At 33.9% G+C, this 13,340-nt stretch overlaps 2 protein-coding genes across 5 annotated transcripts; one reads left to right on the forward strand and one right to left on the reverse strand.

Annotated features, from left to right (window-relative positions):
• Nucleotides 1–62: 62 nt before the first annotated feature.
• Nucleotides 63–2,224, forward strand: LOC124956384 (protein FAM210A). Of its 2 annotated transcripts, XM_047512133.1 has the most exons (6): nt 64–541; nt 621–906; nt 990–1,135; nt 1,272–1,351; nt 1,504–1,522; nt 1,734–2,224. In XM_047512133.1, exons 1-6 carry the CDS (start codon nt 400–402, stop codon nt 1,778–1,780), a joined length of 720 nt encoding a protein of 239 aa, XP_047368089.1. In that variant the 5' UTR covers nt 64–399; the 3' UTR covers nt 1,781–2,224. The 2 variants fall into 2 exon arrangements, with proteins under 2 accessions (XP_047368088.1, XP_047368089.1); XM_047512132.1 differs by lacking the exon at nt 1,504–1,522 and having other exon boundaries at nt 63–541.
• Nucleotides 1,980–11,642, reverse strand: LOC124956376 (LIM domain-containing protein jub). Of its 3 annotated transcripts, XM_047512103.1 has the most exons (8): nt 11,439–11,642; nt 8,898–9,901; nt 7,063–8,825; nt 6,428–6,518; nt 4,180–4,349; nt 4,017–4,079; nt 3,727–3,909; nt 1,980–3,609 (listed from the first exon to the last, which is right to left on the reverse strand). In XM_047512103.1, exons 2-8 carry the CDS (start codon nt 9,106–9,108, stop codon nt 3,388–3,390), a joined length of 2,703 nt encoding a protein of 900 aa, XP_047368059.1. In that variant the 5' UTR covers nt 9,109–9,901; nt 11,439–11,642; the 3' UTR covers nt 1,980–3,387. The 3 variants fall into 3 exon arrangements, with proteins under 3 accessions (XP_047368059.1, XP_047368057.1, XP_047368058.1); XM_047512101.1 differs by having other exon boundaries at nt 7,063–9,901; XM_047512102.1 differs by lacking the exon at nt 11,439–11,642 and having other exon boundaries at nt 7,063–10,186.
• Nucleotides 11,643–13,340: the final 1,698 nt, after the last annotated feature.

Below are 13,340 nucleotides of genomic sequence, written 5' to 3' on the forward strand. Positions count from 1 at the left end.
AATTGGCGGGAAGTGTTTTTAAAATTTGAAATTCACATTTCCTCCACTAGCTGGAAGCACAGTCGACTGTTATCCTATTAAGTATAAGATCGATAAGAGAGAACATGTATGTATATAATATTGTGAGAATGTGATATTTCCGATGTAAGATTTTAACTTATTTAAATATAAAATATATACATATATTTACATATTTAAAACACAAACACACACATATATATATATATATATAAAACCTCGAGGATCAAGTTAAAATAAATAAGTCACGATACAACATTGCTGTATATTTCGCAACATGTGCTAAAAATTGTTTTCAAAATTGTTATGTGCTAAGAAAGAGAGACCGCATAAACCTCATTATCTCTGTTTGGTTAGAAATTAAACCGGTCGATTTTGAAAATGGAAGCTATAATTAATCGTAGTTTACGATTAACTTCGATTTTAGGAACCAATTCATCCTTTTTAATTAACAATGGCGTTTTGTCTGCACGTTGTTTATGCTGTACCAATCCAAAATTTGGGATACACGGTAACAACAATGGTAGGTTAAAATAAAATAAATATTTAACATATTGTTATAACAATTTCTTTATATGGTATCAAGCATCTTTCACTTTCAGAAAACAATGCTCGTTACAGGACTGCCTTACGTAATTACTTTTTATTTTCACATAATAACTTTGTATGCCAGAGAACGTTTAAAGTTAACAAACATGACATTATGCTGGCATATTCAAATAATCCTCAAAATCAGCCTAAAGAAGATAATATACCATTACCCGATAAAAAATTATCTATATTTCAAAGAATGAAACAATTAACCAAGGACTATTGGTATATATTAGTGCCTGTACACATAGCGACTTCCATAGGCTGGGTGGCAATATTTTATATGGCAGTTAAAAAGTACATAATGATATAATTTATATTTAGATAAATTAAAAGATATCTTGTTTTAAATATATATGTTAAATAATCATTTATTACAGTGGCGTAGATATAGTGACTATGATGGAACATTTAAATTTAAGTGAAAAATATTTAACCATGTTACGCAGCTCTGGCGCTGGCAATTGGGCTATAGTATATGCTCTTTATAAAATATTTACTCCTGCCAGATATGCAGTGACCATAGGTAATATTAATTAAATCAATACATTGATATATAAATCCAAATATATATATATATATATATATATATATATATATATATATATATATATATTGCAAGTATTTGTTAACTCGATCTAATTTTTTCTTTTTTTTTTTAGGAGGAACAACTATGTCTATTAGATATCTTAATAGATTAGGATATCTCAAAGTATCATCTTTCAAAAAAGCAGCTACAAATGTAAGTAACAAATTAAAAGAGTATCGTTCCTCCAAACGATAATTAGAGAAATAAATTTTATCTCCAAAAATGATCAATGATTGTAATTATATATTCCTACATGAAACATTGTGTTGTCTTTCTCTTTTCACACGCATACATACTTGTTGCAGTCTGCGGACGAAACTCTACGTAGGTTTAAAAGATATTTTAGTGATTAGAAATCTAATTAAAAATTTCCATCATTTTAAATATGCAATAGTACTTAGAATATTTTTCATATCAAATATATATATTATAAAAAAAAAGAAAAAAAAAAAAAAAAAAAAAAAAAAAAAAAAGAAAAGAAAAAAGAAATAATGATCTCGAAATGATTTCAAAAGTTTTAATTATTGTGTTGTAGGTAGAACAGTCGGGAAAATGTACGGCAAAGCACAAACCCGAATTTAAAACTGAAAGACAAACAGAACCACCAAAAACATAATGTTAATTATTATAAACGTGTACTTCGATACACATATTAGAAATTTTTTATGTTTTGAAATCTCTATACGTGAAATATTATTAATGTATATTATTTCTTGTAGATGTGTATCATTAATAATGTTATAATAAAATCTCGGATAAAGACATATCGGGCACGTATCTATTATTTCTGTCAGGTTCGCCTTTATTGAACACGGTCGTCACATCATACACACCATCTCGTACATATGTATATTTAAATAAGAGAGATTGTACTTTTATCTACAGTACTCATTACTTAATTAACTATTGTAAATATGTAAACTGATAATATTAGCAAATCTTGACAAAGATCAATCGTTTGTTTTTCTTTTTTGCTTTCTTTTTTGGCAGCTTAAAAATTGTGCGCTTAAATTCTAATATAATAAAGCACACGAACTACATCGTGTGTGTGTGTATATGTGTATACATATATATATATATATGTATGTATGTATGTATGTATATATGTGTGTATATATATATATATATATATATATACATAATAAATGATCTATTAAATTCATTCCACTTGTTTGATTGCAATTGACAAAGACAAATCTAACATTTTAAGAGAACAAGAATAATCACGATTATATTTCATATTTTCATATTATTCGTTTTATATTGTATCAGCATCGACTGAAAGAGCGCACAAATCCTTGATAAATATTAATTAATATATTAAAGGATTTAACGGCTCCTACGTCTAATTAATATTGCATATAAATATTATAATTAATGCGAAGGAATTGCCATTTCACCTGGGACGTTGAATCGAGTTTTGTTTTTCCATACATCAAATTTTCCCTAACAATACGCATTACACTACTACTACTAATAATAATAATAATAATAATAATAATAACTATAATAATTATTAACAATGAGATACGTGTACCTATATACACGAAGTAAAAGGAATAAAATGTTCGCCATTTAACAAGTCGATATTATGCTATTATATCACAGTTGCCTGCGCAACTTGCTCATCCTAATGAGACCACTGTGTTCGAAGAGTACCGTAGGAAAGAAACAATATTAAAAAAAAAAAAAATCATATATTAAATACACATACTACATCATATTTCGCTAATAGGTATGTCTCGAAATCGATTGTTCTTTAATTGAAATTAGCACTTCGGTTGTATCGTGAGAAAAAATTGTTTAAAAAAAGGAAGAAAAAAAAAATATATATATATATATTACTTGATCCCAAGAGGCAGTGTATATTTTTATATGGAGCAGTCTTACTTTTTTTTTTTTTTTTATTCTTTTCTTGTTATTTTTTTTTTGTTTCTTGTTTTTTTTTCTTTTTTTTTTTTTTTTTTTTTTTTTTAGACAATTCGACAAAAGTTTCATCAGACTGATGTGATCGAAGCACAAGTTCGCACAGTTAATCATTATATAGGATGGCTTTTATGTGCGCAAATCTATAATGAAATGAAACATTTCTGATAGAAGCGAAGCGCGCACGCATACAAATTAATATATATATATATATATATATATATATATATATATATATATATATATAACTTTTTCTTTTTTTTTTATCCCATAAATTGATAGCTAGCAGATACCGGCTGTGGTGCTCTTGGTTGTGTATGAGATATGCGTTGGATGTGACAGGCGCGACACATGAGCCTACCATCGAGTGGGTAGCACCTTTTATCGGGTTCGTCTGTTAGCTGCATGCCGCAATCCTCGCAAACATAGCAATCCACGTGAAAGTCTTTGTCCATGGAAACAACTCTAACTGTTTCTTCGGTACCCTAAAAAAGAAGAAAACGAAAAAAGAAAGAAAATAATTTTTTTATCATAATAGAGAATCTCAAAAAATATATCGATCGTTCTAAAAAAAAAAAAAATATATATATATATAATTTTACCTCGACCGGAGTAATCCCTTTACCGCAAGATGCACATTTAGGTGCAAACATTCTATGATAATCGTTAACACAATAGATCTTATTATCTACGTCTACCGTAAAAGGAACACCATCGAGACACTCGTTGCATACGCAACATCTGAAGCACCCTGGGTGATAGGATTTACCCATAGCTTGTAAGATCTATAATGAAAGGAAAATTTAATGATATAGAGATCATTTAATATATTATATGATAAATCTCGATTGATCGTAACAAACATCGAATGGTATATATAATCGATGTATACCATTTCCATAATGAGATGACCGCAAATAGCACATTTCTCGGCTGTCTGTTGGAAACCGGAATACTGCAAAGAGAAAATGATTATAACACGATCAGTATTATTAACAAGATTATATCATGGAAGAAACTTTACATTTGCTAGACGTTAGACTATTATCTCTTACCAAATAATCTTCCTCGCAATAAACCCTTCCATGAACGTTATAAAATGCTTTGCCGCGTAAAGCCCTTCCGCAGGAACAACATATAAAACAATTCGTATGATAAAGATTACCCATAGCCTGACAAGCCTGTCCAGCACCGGTCACCTTTTCACCGCACGTGTGACAAATACCTATGGAAACATTTCAAATGACGTTTTAGTCGTGTCTTATCTACGAGTAAAGCAAATATACATACGTACACATATATACATATAATAATAATAATATCAAGTACTTTTGACCCCATAGATGAGATAAGGTTAATCTCTTAAGAAAAAAAAGAAAGAAAAAAAAAAAAAAAAAGAAAAAAAAAATTATATGAAAAAAAAAAAAAAAAAAAAAAAAAATGAAAGTTCAACTCTAAAGTTCAAGATATATAATCCAAGCTCGGAAAGGAATATTTTTAACGAGAGAATATTATCGTCGAAAATACAAATTGAAATACCACGTTGAAAAAAAAACGATCGAGATTTTTGATTAAACGGTATAAACGGCAGTAGAAGGAGCAACATAGTAATAGTAGTAATAGTAATAGTAATAGTAATAGTAATAGTAATAATAATAATAGTAGTAGTAGTAGTAGTGGTAGTAGTAATAGCAACGAAGAAAGTAAAGTTTAAAAATACACATTCGAGCTGAGCACGATCACAATGCGTATAAGGTCCAGCATCTTGTTCACTGTCAAGATCGCTTTGAAAGACAAACTTACAACTGTCGATGGGTAAAACTGTTCCTGACATTCCTTAACAAAAGAAAACTCTCTCTCTCTCTCTCTCTCTCTCTCTTTCTCTTTCTCTCTTTCTCTTTTTCTCTTCAATACGTCAAATTTTCAATTTCACGACTTCGTATCGCTAGATAGCTAGCTAGCTAGTTAGTTAGTTAACTAGCTAGAGCTAACTGAGTAAGACCTAGCACAACTAGAATCTACCACCAACGAGTCGGACTGGTCTATCTATAACAAGATTAGTTACCGCACCGAACGACCTGGCGGCCGCCGATGCGATACAGCACGTTGCACGAATAATAGAACTCAAACGCGGCACAAAAGCGAACCGAGTTAATAATGTTGGGTAGGAGGACAGACATGATGACAAAACGATCGGGCGTGTTTCTTCTCTTCGAACTGTCTTCTTCTTTACATCGTCCATGTCGTCGTTGTCATCCTCTCTCTCTCTCTCTCTCTCTCTCTCTCTCTCTCTCTCTCTCTCTCTCTCTCTCTCTCTCTCGACATTCAATGAATGAACAGCAATGAACATGCTGAACGATCATACAATATACACATACATTACATTCATACATTGCATACACACATTTCATACATACATATATTACGTACAAAAAAGTGTGTGTAAAATGCATATCTTTTCTTAGGCTTGGCAATCGTAAAAGCCTTTTTCACGTAGGTGGAAACCCATGGCTTTCGAGAGAATGTCAACGAAACGTCGTGTTAAAAAGTATCGCGGGCATGTTGGAACGCAGCTCGATTTTCAGGAACCGGTCCACACGGGTGCTGGCAGCGTGGGAATCGGCACGTTCGATAACCCTCTTACCTCCCGGCCCGTCCCCGCCCCCTAACTCCCTCCCTCCCTCCCTCCCTCCTTCCCTTTTCCACTGCCTGCTTGCCTGCTGCCTACTACTTGCTTTTGCCAGCATCGCCTTCCTCCTCTCTTTACTCCCCCGTTCTTCTTTCTACGAAAATATAAGAAAAGAAAGTGGGGGCTCAATGGAGTCGTCTTTTCTTATTCGTGTGAGAATTATTTTTTCGATGAATCTTTCTAAAAAAAGAAATTCGAATGAGTATAGCCTGCAAGATATATATATATATATATATATATATATATATATATATATATATATATATATATATATATATAAATTGGCGAGGGAGTAATAGATAGAGAGTCGTCCTCGTTGGCATTCCTAAACGATTGACTTTGCATAATAGCTAACAGCGAGCATTGATAACGAGAAAATGGGCTTGATTTTGCGTCACCGGTTGATAACCAACATGCTTATACGCTGATAACACGTACAAGTTTTATTTTTTTTTCTAGCGATAGAAAGAAAGAAAGAAAGAAAGAAAGAAAGAAAGAAAGAAAGAAAGAACGAGAGTTCTGGAATATTTTTTTTTCATCTTCTTCTTTTTCTTCGTTTCCTTTTCTTTTCTTTTCTTTTTTTTTTTTTTTCTAATTTGTTTTGTTTAAATTACCAAAATATTCTCCTTCCTCCTCTTGCTTCTCCATCTCCTCCTCGAGTTGTCTCGTTAATTCTTCTATCTTCCTTTCCGCTTCCGTTGGACCCTGTATAAAATTGATATTCGTTTATAATAAAATTCTCATAAATTTTTGTTTAACTTTTGCACTTTGGTGCTAAAAGAACGTACACATTAATAAGAGGCATTATTTGACCTCTGATTCATCGCGAGTTTCGAAGAAAGAATTCTTTGAAATGACGCGATGCATCGAGAATCAAATATTCCCTTGTTGTTTGTTTGGTGATATATACTAAATTTCTTTTTTTTTTTTTTTTGTTTTTTCAACCTTTTAGAATTTTTATATATTATAATATGTGCGTATATATTATTCGGATTAGGAGAAAATTTGGGCAATATGCCAAAGAAATCGAACGTATATCGAGATATAAAGTAAAGTGGGACAAGAATTTGTATCTTTGACCTACATAACTCAAATATTCAAATTAAATTTATCTTGCTAATTAAATTTTATGCTAGCCCGAATTCAGAGAGACAGAAGTTGTGCCTTTCTTTTTTATTTTTTTTTTTTTTTCTTTCTCCTCATTTCTTTTTTAAATATATTTATGAAAAGTTGCAAAACTTTTTTTTACCGATGGTCTAGGTGGAATGACGTTGTATGGCAACAATCCTTTGCCAGGAGTAGGCTTTATAGGTGGACTAACTAATTTTCTTTCTTCAGGTTCTGGTTCTGAGGATCTTTGTAACACAGGTACACCAGCATTCAGAAATACAGGACCAGCAATGCCACTGGTAACACCCGGTGGTAGGCTTGTAATTCTAGGTACATTAACAGTTGAATCAGAATCATTGGTTAAAGTCACAGTACTGGTCACTGGTGTTTGCACTTGCACATGTACAGGACTTCCCACTGCATTGGTGGAAGAAGGAGGTGAAATGTGTCTAGGAGAATTTGTTACATTTTGTAAGCCAATATCACTTGGAATTTGACTGTGAGTTGGACTTGCTTTTGGAGAATTACGGATACTATTACTATTTGGTGTAATAACTCTACCAGGATCAGTACGGCTTGGTGAATATAAAGGTGAACTCCTTGGACCAGACGATTCGGATGCATCTTGCGCAAAGTTCCTCTCATTTTGGAGAGAACCCAAACGTAATTGCTCTGCAGAACGATTGGAAGAATAAATTGGTGAATTCCTAGCAGAAAAATCTGATCTATTTTCTTGATGATAGTTCCTATCATTGGGTGGCATTGTACGACTTGGAGAATAACACGGAGAATTCCTGCAAGATGGTTGCTCTGAACGACTACCATATACAGGAGAATTTCTAGCTTGAGTTTCTGTAGAATAATTTGGATTCATGCTTCTAGTAGATGGCTCCACAAATTGTTTGTATACTTGTGAATCTTGACGAAATTGTGTTTGCTGCATGTCATTTTGGTGGGACGTACGATATGCCTGCTGTCCAGCTACAGTATTATCAAGAGAACTACGATAATGATGAGGTTCTGGTGGCAAACGTATTGGAGGTGATTCACTGTGATAAGGTAGTCCTGATCTAGAAGATTGTTGTTGTTGTTGTTGTTGTTGTTGTTGTTGTTGCTGCTGCTGCTGTTGTTGTTGCTGCTGCTGTTGTTGTTGCTGTTGTTGCTGTTGCTGTTGTTGATCATAGCTAAAGTTTCTAGTTGGAGTATGTAATTCAGATGGTGGTACATAAGCGCTTCTACCAGACTGATGATCAGCATTGGAAGATGATCCTTGTAGATATCTGGAAGGACAATCAACAGTTGCACGTTGTAAACATGATCCATCATAACTCTGACCCCTAGAATTCATTCCTCTTTGTTGCGTATAAGACAAACTTTGAGGTATGCCACGTTGTGCTTGTCCTTGTCCAACTTTTCCAGTCATAATGACATAATCTCCTCCGTTGATATTAGCAGGATGATAATAATTAGATGGAACTTGAGGCCCAGGCTTATTTTGAGCATTATCCGTATAATGAACTTCCTGAATATTCTCATAAACAGGAGGAGCTTCGTAAGGCGGTAGTTCCTTAGCAGGCGAAGCAGTTTGATAACGACTTCCAGTGGGAACTTGAGGTTGTGCCTTTCTAAAATTAGCTTCATAAGATTCTCCAGCAAGGGAACCTCTAGGACTATCCCTAGGACTTTTCCTAGATTCAACTGGATGATAATAAGGAGGCAATGGTTGACTCTGCTGTGGATAATAATCTATATTTTCATATACAGGTGCCTGTTGATTGTTAACACGTCCTTGACTTTGCTGATGTTGCTGTTGCTGTTGCTGTTGCTGCTGCTGTTGCTGTTGCTGTTGTTGTTGAGCACTAATTTGTTCAACAGGCTTCGGAGTAGCAAACCTCGAAGCAGCTATAATATTCTCACGTTCGTAAAGCTTATAATCAGCAGAAATAGTTTGTCTAGAATTGTCAGAAGAGTTACCCTCGATGAAGCTTTCGATAGCACCTACGGGTCTACCAGGTATCCTGATATCATTCCTGACAGTGACGTTTCTCGTAACAGGCACTTGGGCCTCGGGTTTTGAACCCGAAAGCCTAGCGGTACCGGGGGTACCAACAACGTCCGAGCTATCATCTCCTAACTGCAGATAACCTAACTTTTGCACGTACGAAGCGTCGGCTGAGTTACACATTGGCAATGAATAAATCACGATAACGAATCGATGATTGATAACACGAGAAAAAATTCTTATCACTTTCGAAGGAAGAAAGAGAAACGAAACTTAAAAAAGAAAAAAGATTTAATGGAAAAATTCAAAATCTTATCTTGACAAAGGAAAAATTTAATGAACGTCTCATCGCGATGAAACACAAAGCCGATCTTCTTCTTCGTCCATCCGATTGTCAAATCGAGTTCGATGCTCTATGTTCGTGCTCTCTCTCTCTCTCTCTCTCTCTCTCTCTCTTTTCACATACACACATGTACACATACACACATGCGCACACTTACTCCTTTCTTCTCACTCTGTATCACACTTTGTCTCTCTCTCTCTCTCTCTCTCTCTCTTTCACTTTTGCTCTCCTTCTCTGGCGACGCATATGAGTTATATTTGTAAATTGCACCAAACCAGGATATACCAAAGTCTACGAATAAGAGAGTAGGAGGAAGGACACGCAATGACGCACTCAGAAATGACGCTTTTTACCTCGCGATCTTGGGATACGCCCCGCGATGAAGGCGCCTCGAGCACACGCGCGTCGTTCCTTCGTCTCTCTCTCTCTCTTTCTCTCTCTCTCTCGCTCTCTCTTTCTTTCTATCTTTCTATATTGTTCTCTTTCTCTGTCACACGAAATCGTCAGGTTAATTCCCGTAACGTTGTTAGGTCCCTGAATCTTCGCTTTTTTCTATCTTTCTTTCTTTCTTTCTTTCTTTCTTTCTTTCTCTCTCTCTCTCTCTCTCTCTCTCTATCGTCCGAAAATCACCACCTGCGGAAATTACATGTATATTAGTTCTCAATGCGTACGTGTGCGTTTATGTACAGAAAGAGTAGTGTTTTCATTGGTCGAATCATTGATTAGTTCGATAAATGGCCATACGAGGAGGCCACTGTCGCGAAAGTCGACAGTGACATCTATTGGACGGCCATGGAAGATCGTACTAGTCACGTGATACGTTGAATTAAACGCGCCAACTTTCGAATGACTTTCAGAGAATATAAACTTATCGAAACCAAATTATATGAATATTAATTAATCATCGAATTGATCTAACGAATTAATTGGAAATTTTTGGAAGTTTGTCGAACGTTCTTGTTGCGTTTATTCTCATTTATTTCAAATAATTATTAGACATTAAAGATGATTTTTTTTCTTTTTTAGTAAAAAAACACGTAGGAAAATTTTTCTCATAAAAGCGATATAAATGTTTACGAAAGCAAATTTAACATAATATAGTGATCGAACTATGATAAATATTATGATCGAATAGCACCAGTTGTACACACAACTCGTACTACAAATATAGAATTACATACGATTTCTTTACCATTTAATCTACCTACGCACGAAAGGAACGTAACTCACGTAGGCGCGCACGTTGAACGAGTGGTTAAGAACATGAGACATCGAAAAGTTTATATTTTCGAAAGGTGAGAAAAAAAGGTTCGATCTCCACCTACATACATACATAATATGAAGTAGCACCCACCTTTTGCTGGAACACCTGCGCGTGATCGTGCGTGATCGTAGTTAAAGCAATACGCGTGTTATTCAATTGGTATTAGCTAGATCTCGATAAATCGAGCATGCGCCATTTGTATTATTTTCTAATCGATGAAGTTTTCAATGAATTCTTCAAATAAGGTAAAATGATTCGACAATCATGAAGTTGTTAATTTATATGAATCATATATTTACCTAATCGCATGATCTCTATAATATTGTATTTAAATAATGCCCTCTATTTCGCTATGAGATTACTGATCACCACAATGATCTATATAATATCAAGAAATCCTTCTTTATTCAAGAACGTTTCTCGATCTTCCACTTCCACCATGGATAAAAATAATTACGAACTGTCAACTCGTAAAAAGAAAAGATATAAATAAAGAAAAAAGAAAAAAGAATGAAAAAAATGAAAGAAAAAATGAAAAAAACAAAACTCGTTCGATCAATGGATATATATATACATATAATAATCGCATGATCTACAACATTATTATTGTATTCTATAATGGCCTCGATCTGTGAGATCGCTGACCGCAATGATCTACAATATAAAGGAATTCCCTTCTTCTATCCTTTTTGTATCTTTTCCTAGAACATATTCAGACTCAAACTTAAAAAATAAATAAAAATGACATCATAATTAATTACTAAAAGATGTTCTCGTTATAAAACGACATTTGACATCATAAATAATCATATAGGTACTTGGATGCATATTATGGAGGTAAAAGAAAAAAAAAAAAGAAAAAAAAGAAGAAGAAGGAAAAGAAAAAACTGTATCGCATGAACTCACGTGAACAGAGCGAGCGAGCATGTTTCTCGAGGACGGAAGTGCAGTGACCAATGCACGTTGTGTCGTTCCAAGTGTGCATCGAGAGTGACATCGAGTTCTCGTGTAGGTGCCATGTCGATACGAGGAATAAACAACGAGTTCGCATCGTACGGTTCTGAACACCCACCATACCACACAAACACAAAGATCTCCATCCTTCTATATTGGTACTTTGACACATACATGCATATATATATATATATATATATATATATATATATATACATGGATGTCTCTTGTTACATAGAAGCACGCGTTCATGCTGTAACGTAAAACGTATAAGGGAGTTGTAAAGGCAAGGAGAGCACACAGGAAACGTTGCCTCTATGCACAACGCATAGTTCAGAATCTACGGGAATAGAATCGTACCCGTGCATTTCCACGCTACTCTTACATACACACAGATATACATACACACACACACACACGCATATATATATATATACACGCAAAGATACTAGTTTATCGTCCATGTAATTAGTCGAGAATCCATACGAGTGTCTCGTCTAAGTGAACGCTACGTTTAAATGATAATAATGTACACGAATGTAGTTAGAGAATTTGTATTAGTACGATGTGTTTACGTATATGTTTATATCTGTGTGTAGATTTAAATGATAATACCGTACATACATACATACATACATACATACATACATACATACATACATACATACATACATACATACATACATACGTATAGATAGGTATTGGTGTTCGATGCATATGCATATGAGATATATGCCGGTCTGGCTGTTGTTGGTTGCTTTTATCCCTTCCAAAGAGAGAATGATTCTAAGCGCTGTAATTTTATATTTTTATTTGTTAAGATAAAAAACGTTCTTCAATATTATTTCATTATTTATTTATATATATATATACATATATATATATACATATATATATATATATATTTTCTTTTTTAAATTTGTTTCCTAAGAATTGTTTTTTTAAATTAAAGGACTTTTTCCCTTCCTTTTTTTTCTTTTTAATATCGCACATGCTTTTAAATGAAAACATATCTTTCGTAGATCGAAAGAGAAGGGAATGATAAATGTAATAATTCTCGATTTACTTAATACTTTGCATTCCAACGTTTCAACTTCCTTTATTGCCACCGAATTAAATTCCTACACCTTTTGACGGTGTCGACAACTTCGACTACGCCTCGAGCAACGGAAGTTCTGCTTGCTTTGGCGTTCCAAAGTTTGACGTATGTGTGCGTGTGCGTGCATTTGCGTTTGTGTGTGTGTGTATGCGTGCGTGCGTGTGTCAACCTACACGTGAGTCTACGTACTTACAAACGACACGTCGAATCGCATGTACTTATATAGTAGATATGCCGTTTCTTGGTCGTTACCTTGTCAAGAATTCAAACGGAAGCAAGACTCTCCCTGAAAAGAAGATATCTTTGAAAGAAAAAGAGAGAGAGAGAGAGAGAGAGGACATACATACAATTCGCATCTCTTATCTCGTATCTCATATCTCATTCGAGATAAAACGGATCTCGATCGGTATTGTTATTAATCTATCTTCTCAACATTTAAATAAAATCATTTAATTCTCTTACGTAAAAAAAAAAAAATATTTTACATATCAAAAATAATAAAAACAATCCACACTTACTGACAGACATTAGAAATATCCATTAATATTAAGATCTGTGAAATGGTCAAAGTAAAGAGACTTAATTTTTATCAACAGATATACATAGTACCCTCTTATATATCAATTCTTCCCTAACATTACTTTGGTCTATAACATTAATCATCATTATAAGGCACAATTGTGCGTCATCTTATGAGGGAAGTGATTTATCATTAAATCTTTTAACGTATACGGAAGAAGATAGGTGTACAGTTA

The sequence above is a fragment of the Vespa velutina genome, chromosome 21, assembly GCF_912470025.1.
Source record: "Vespa velutina chromosome 21, iVesVel2.1, whole genome shotgun sequence".
Lineage (NCBI taxonomy): Eukaryota > Metazoa > Arthropoda > Insecta > Hymenoptera > Vespidae > Vespa > Vespa velutina.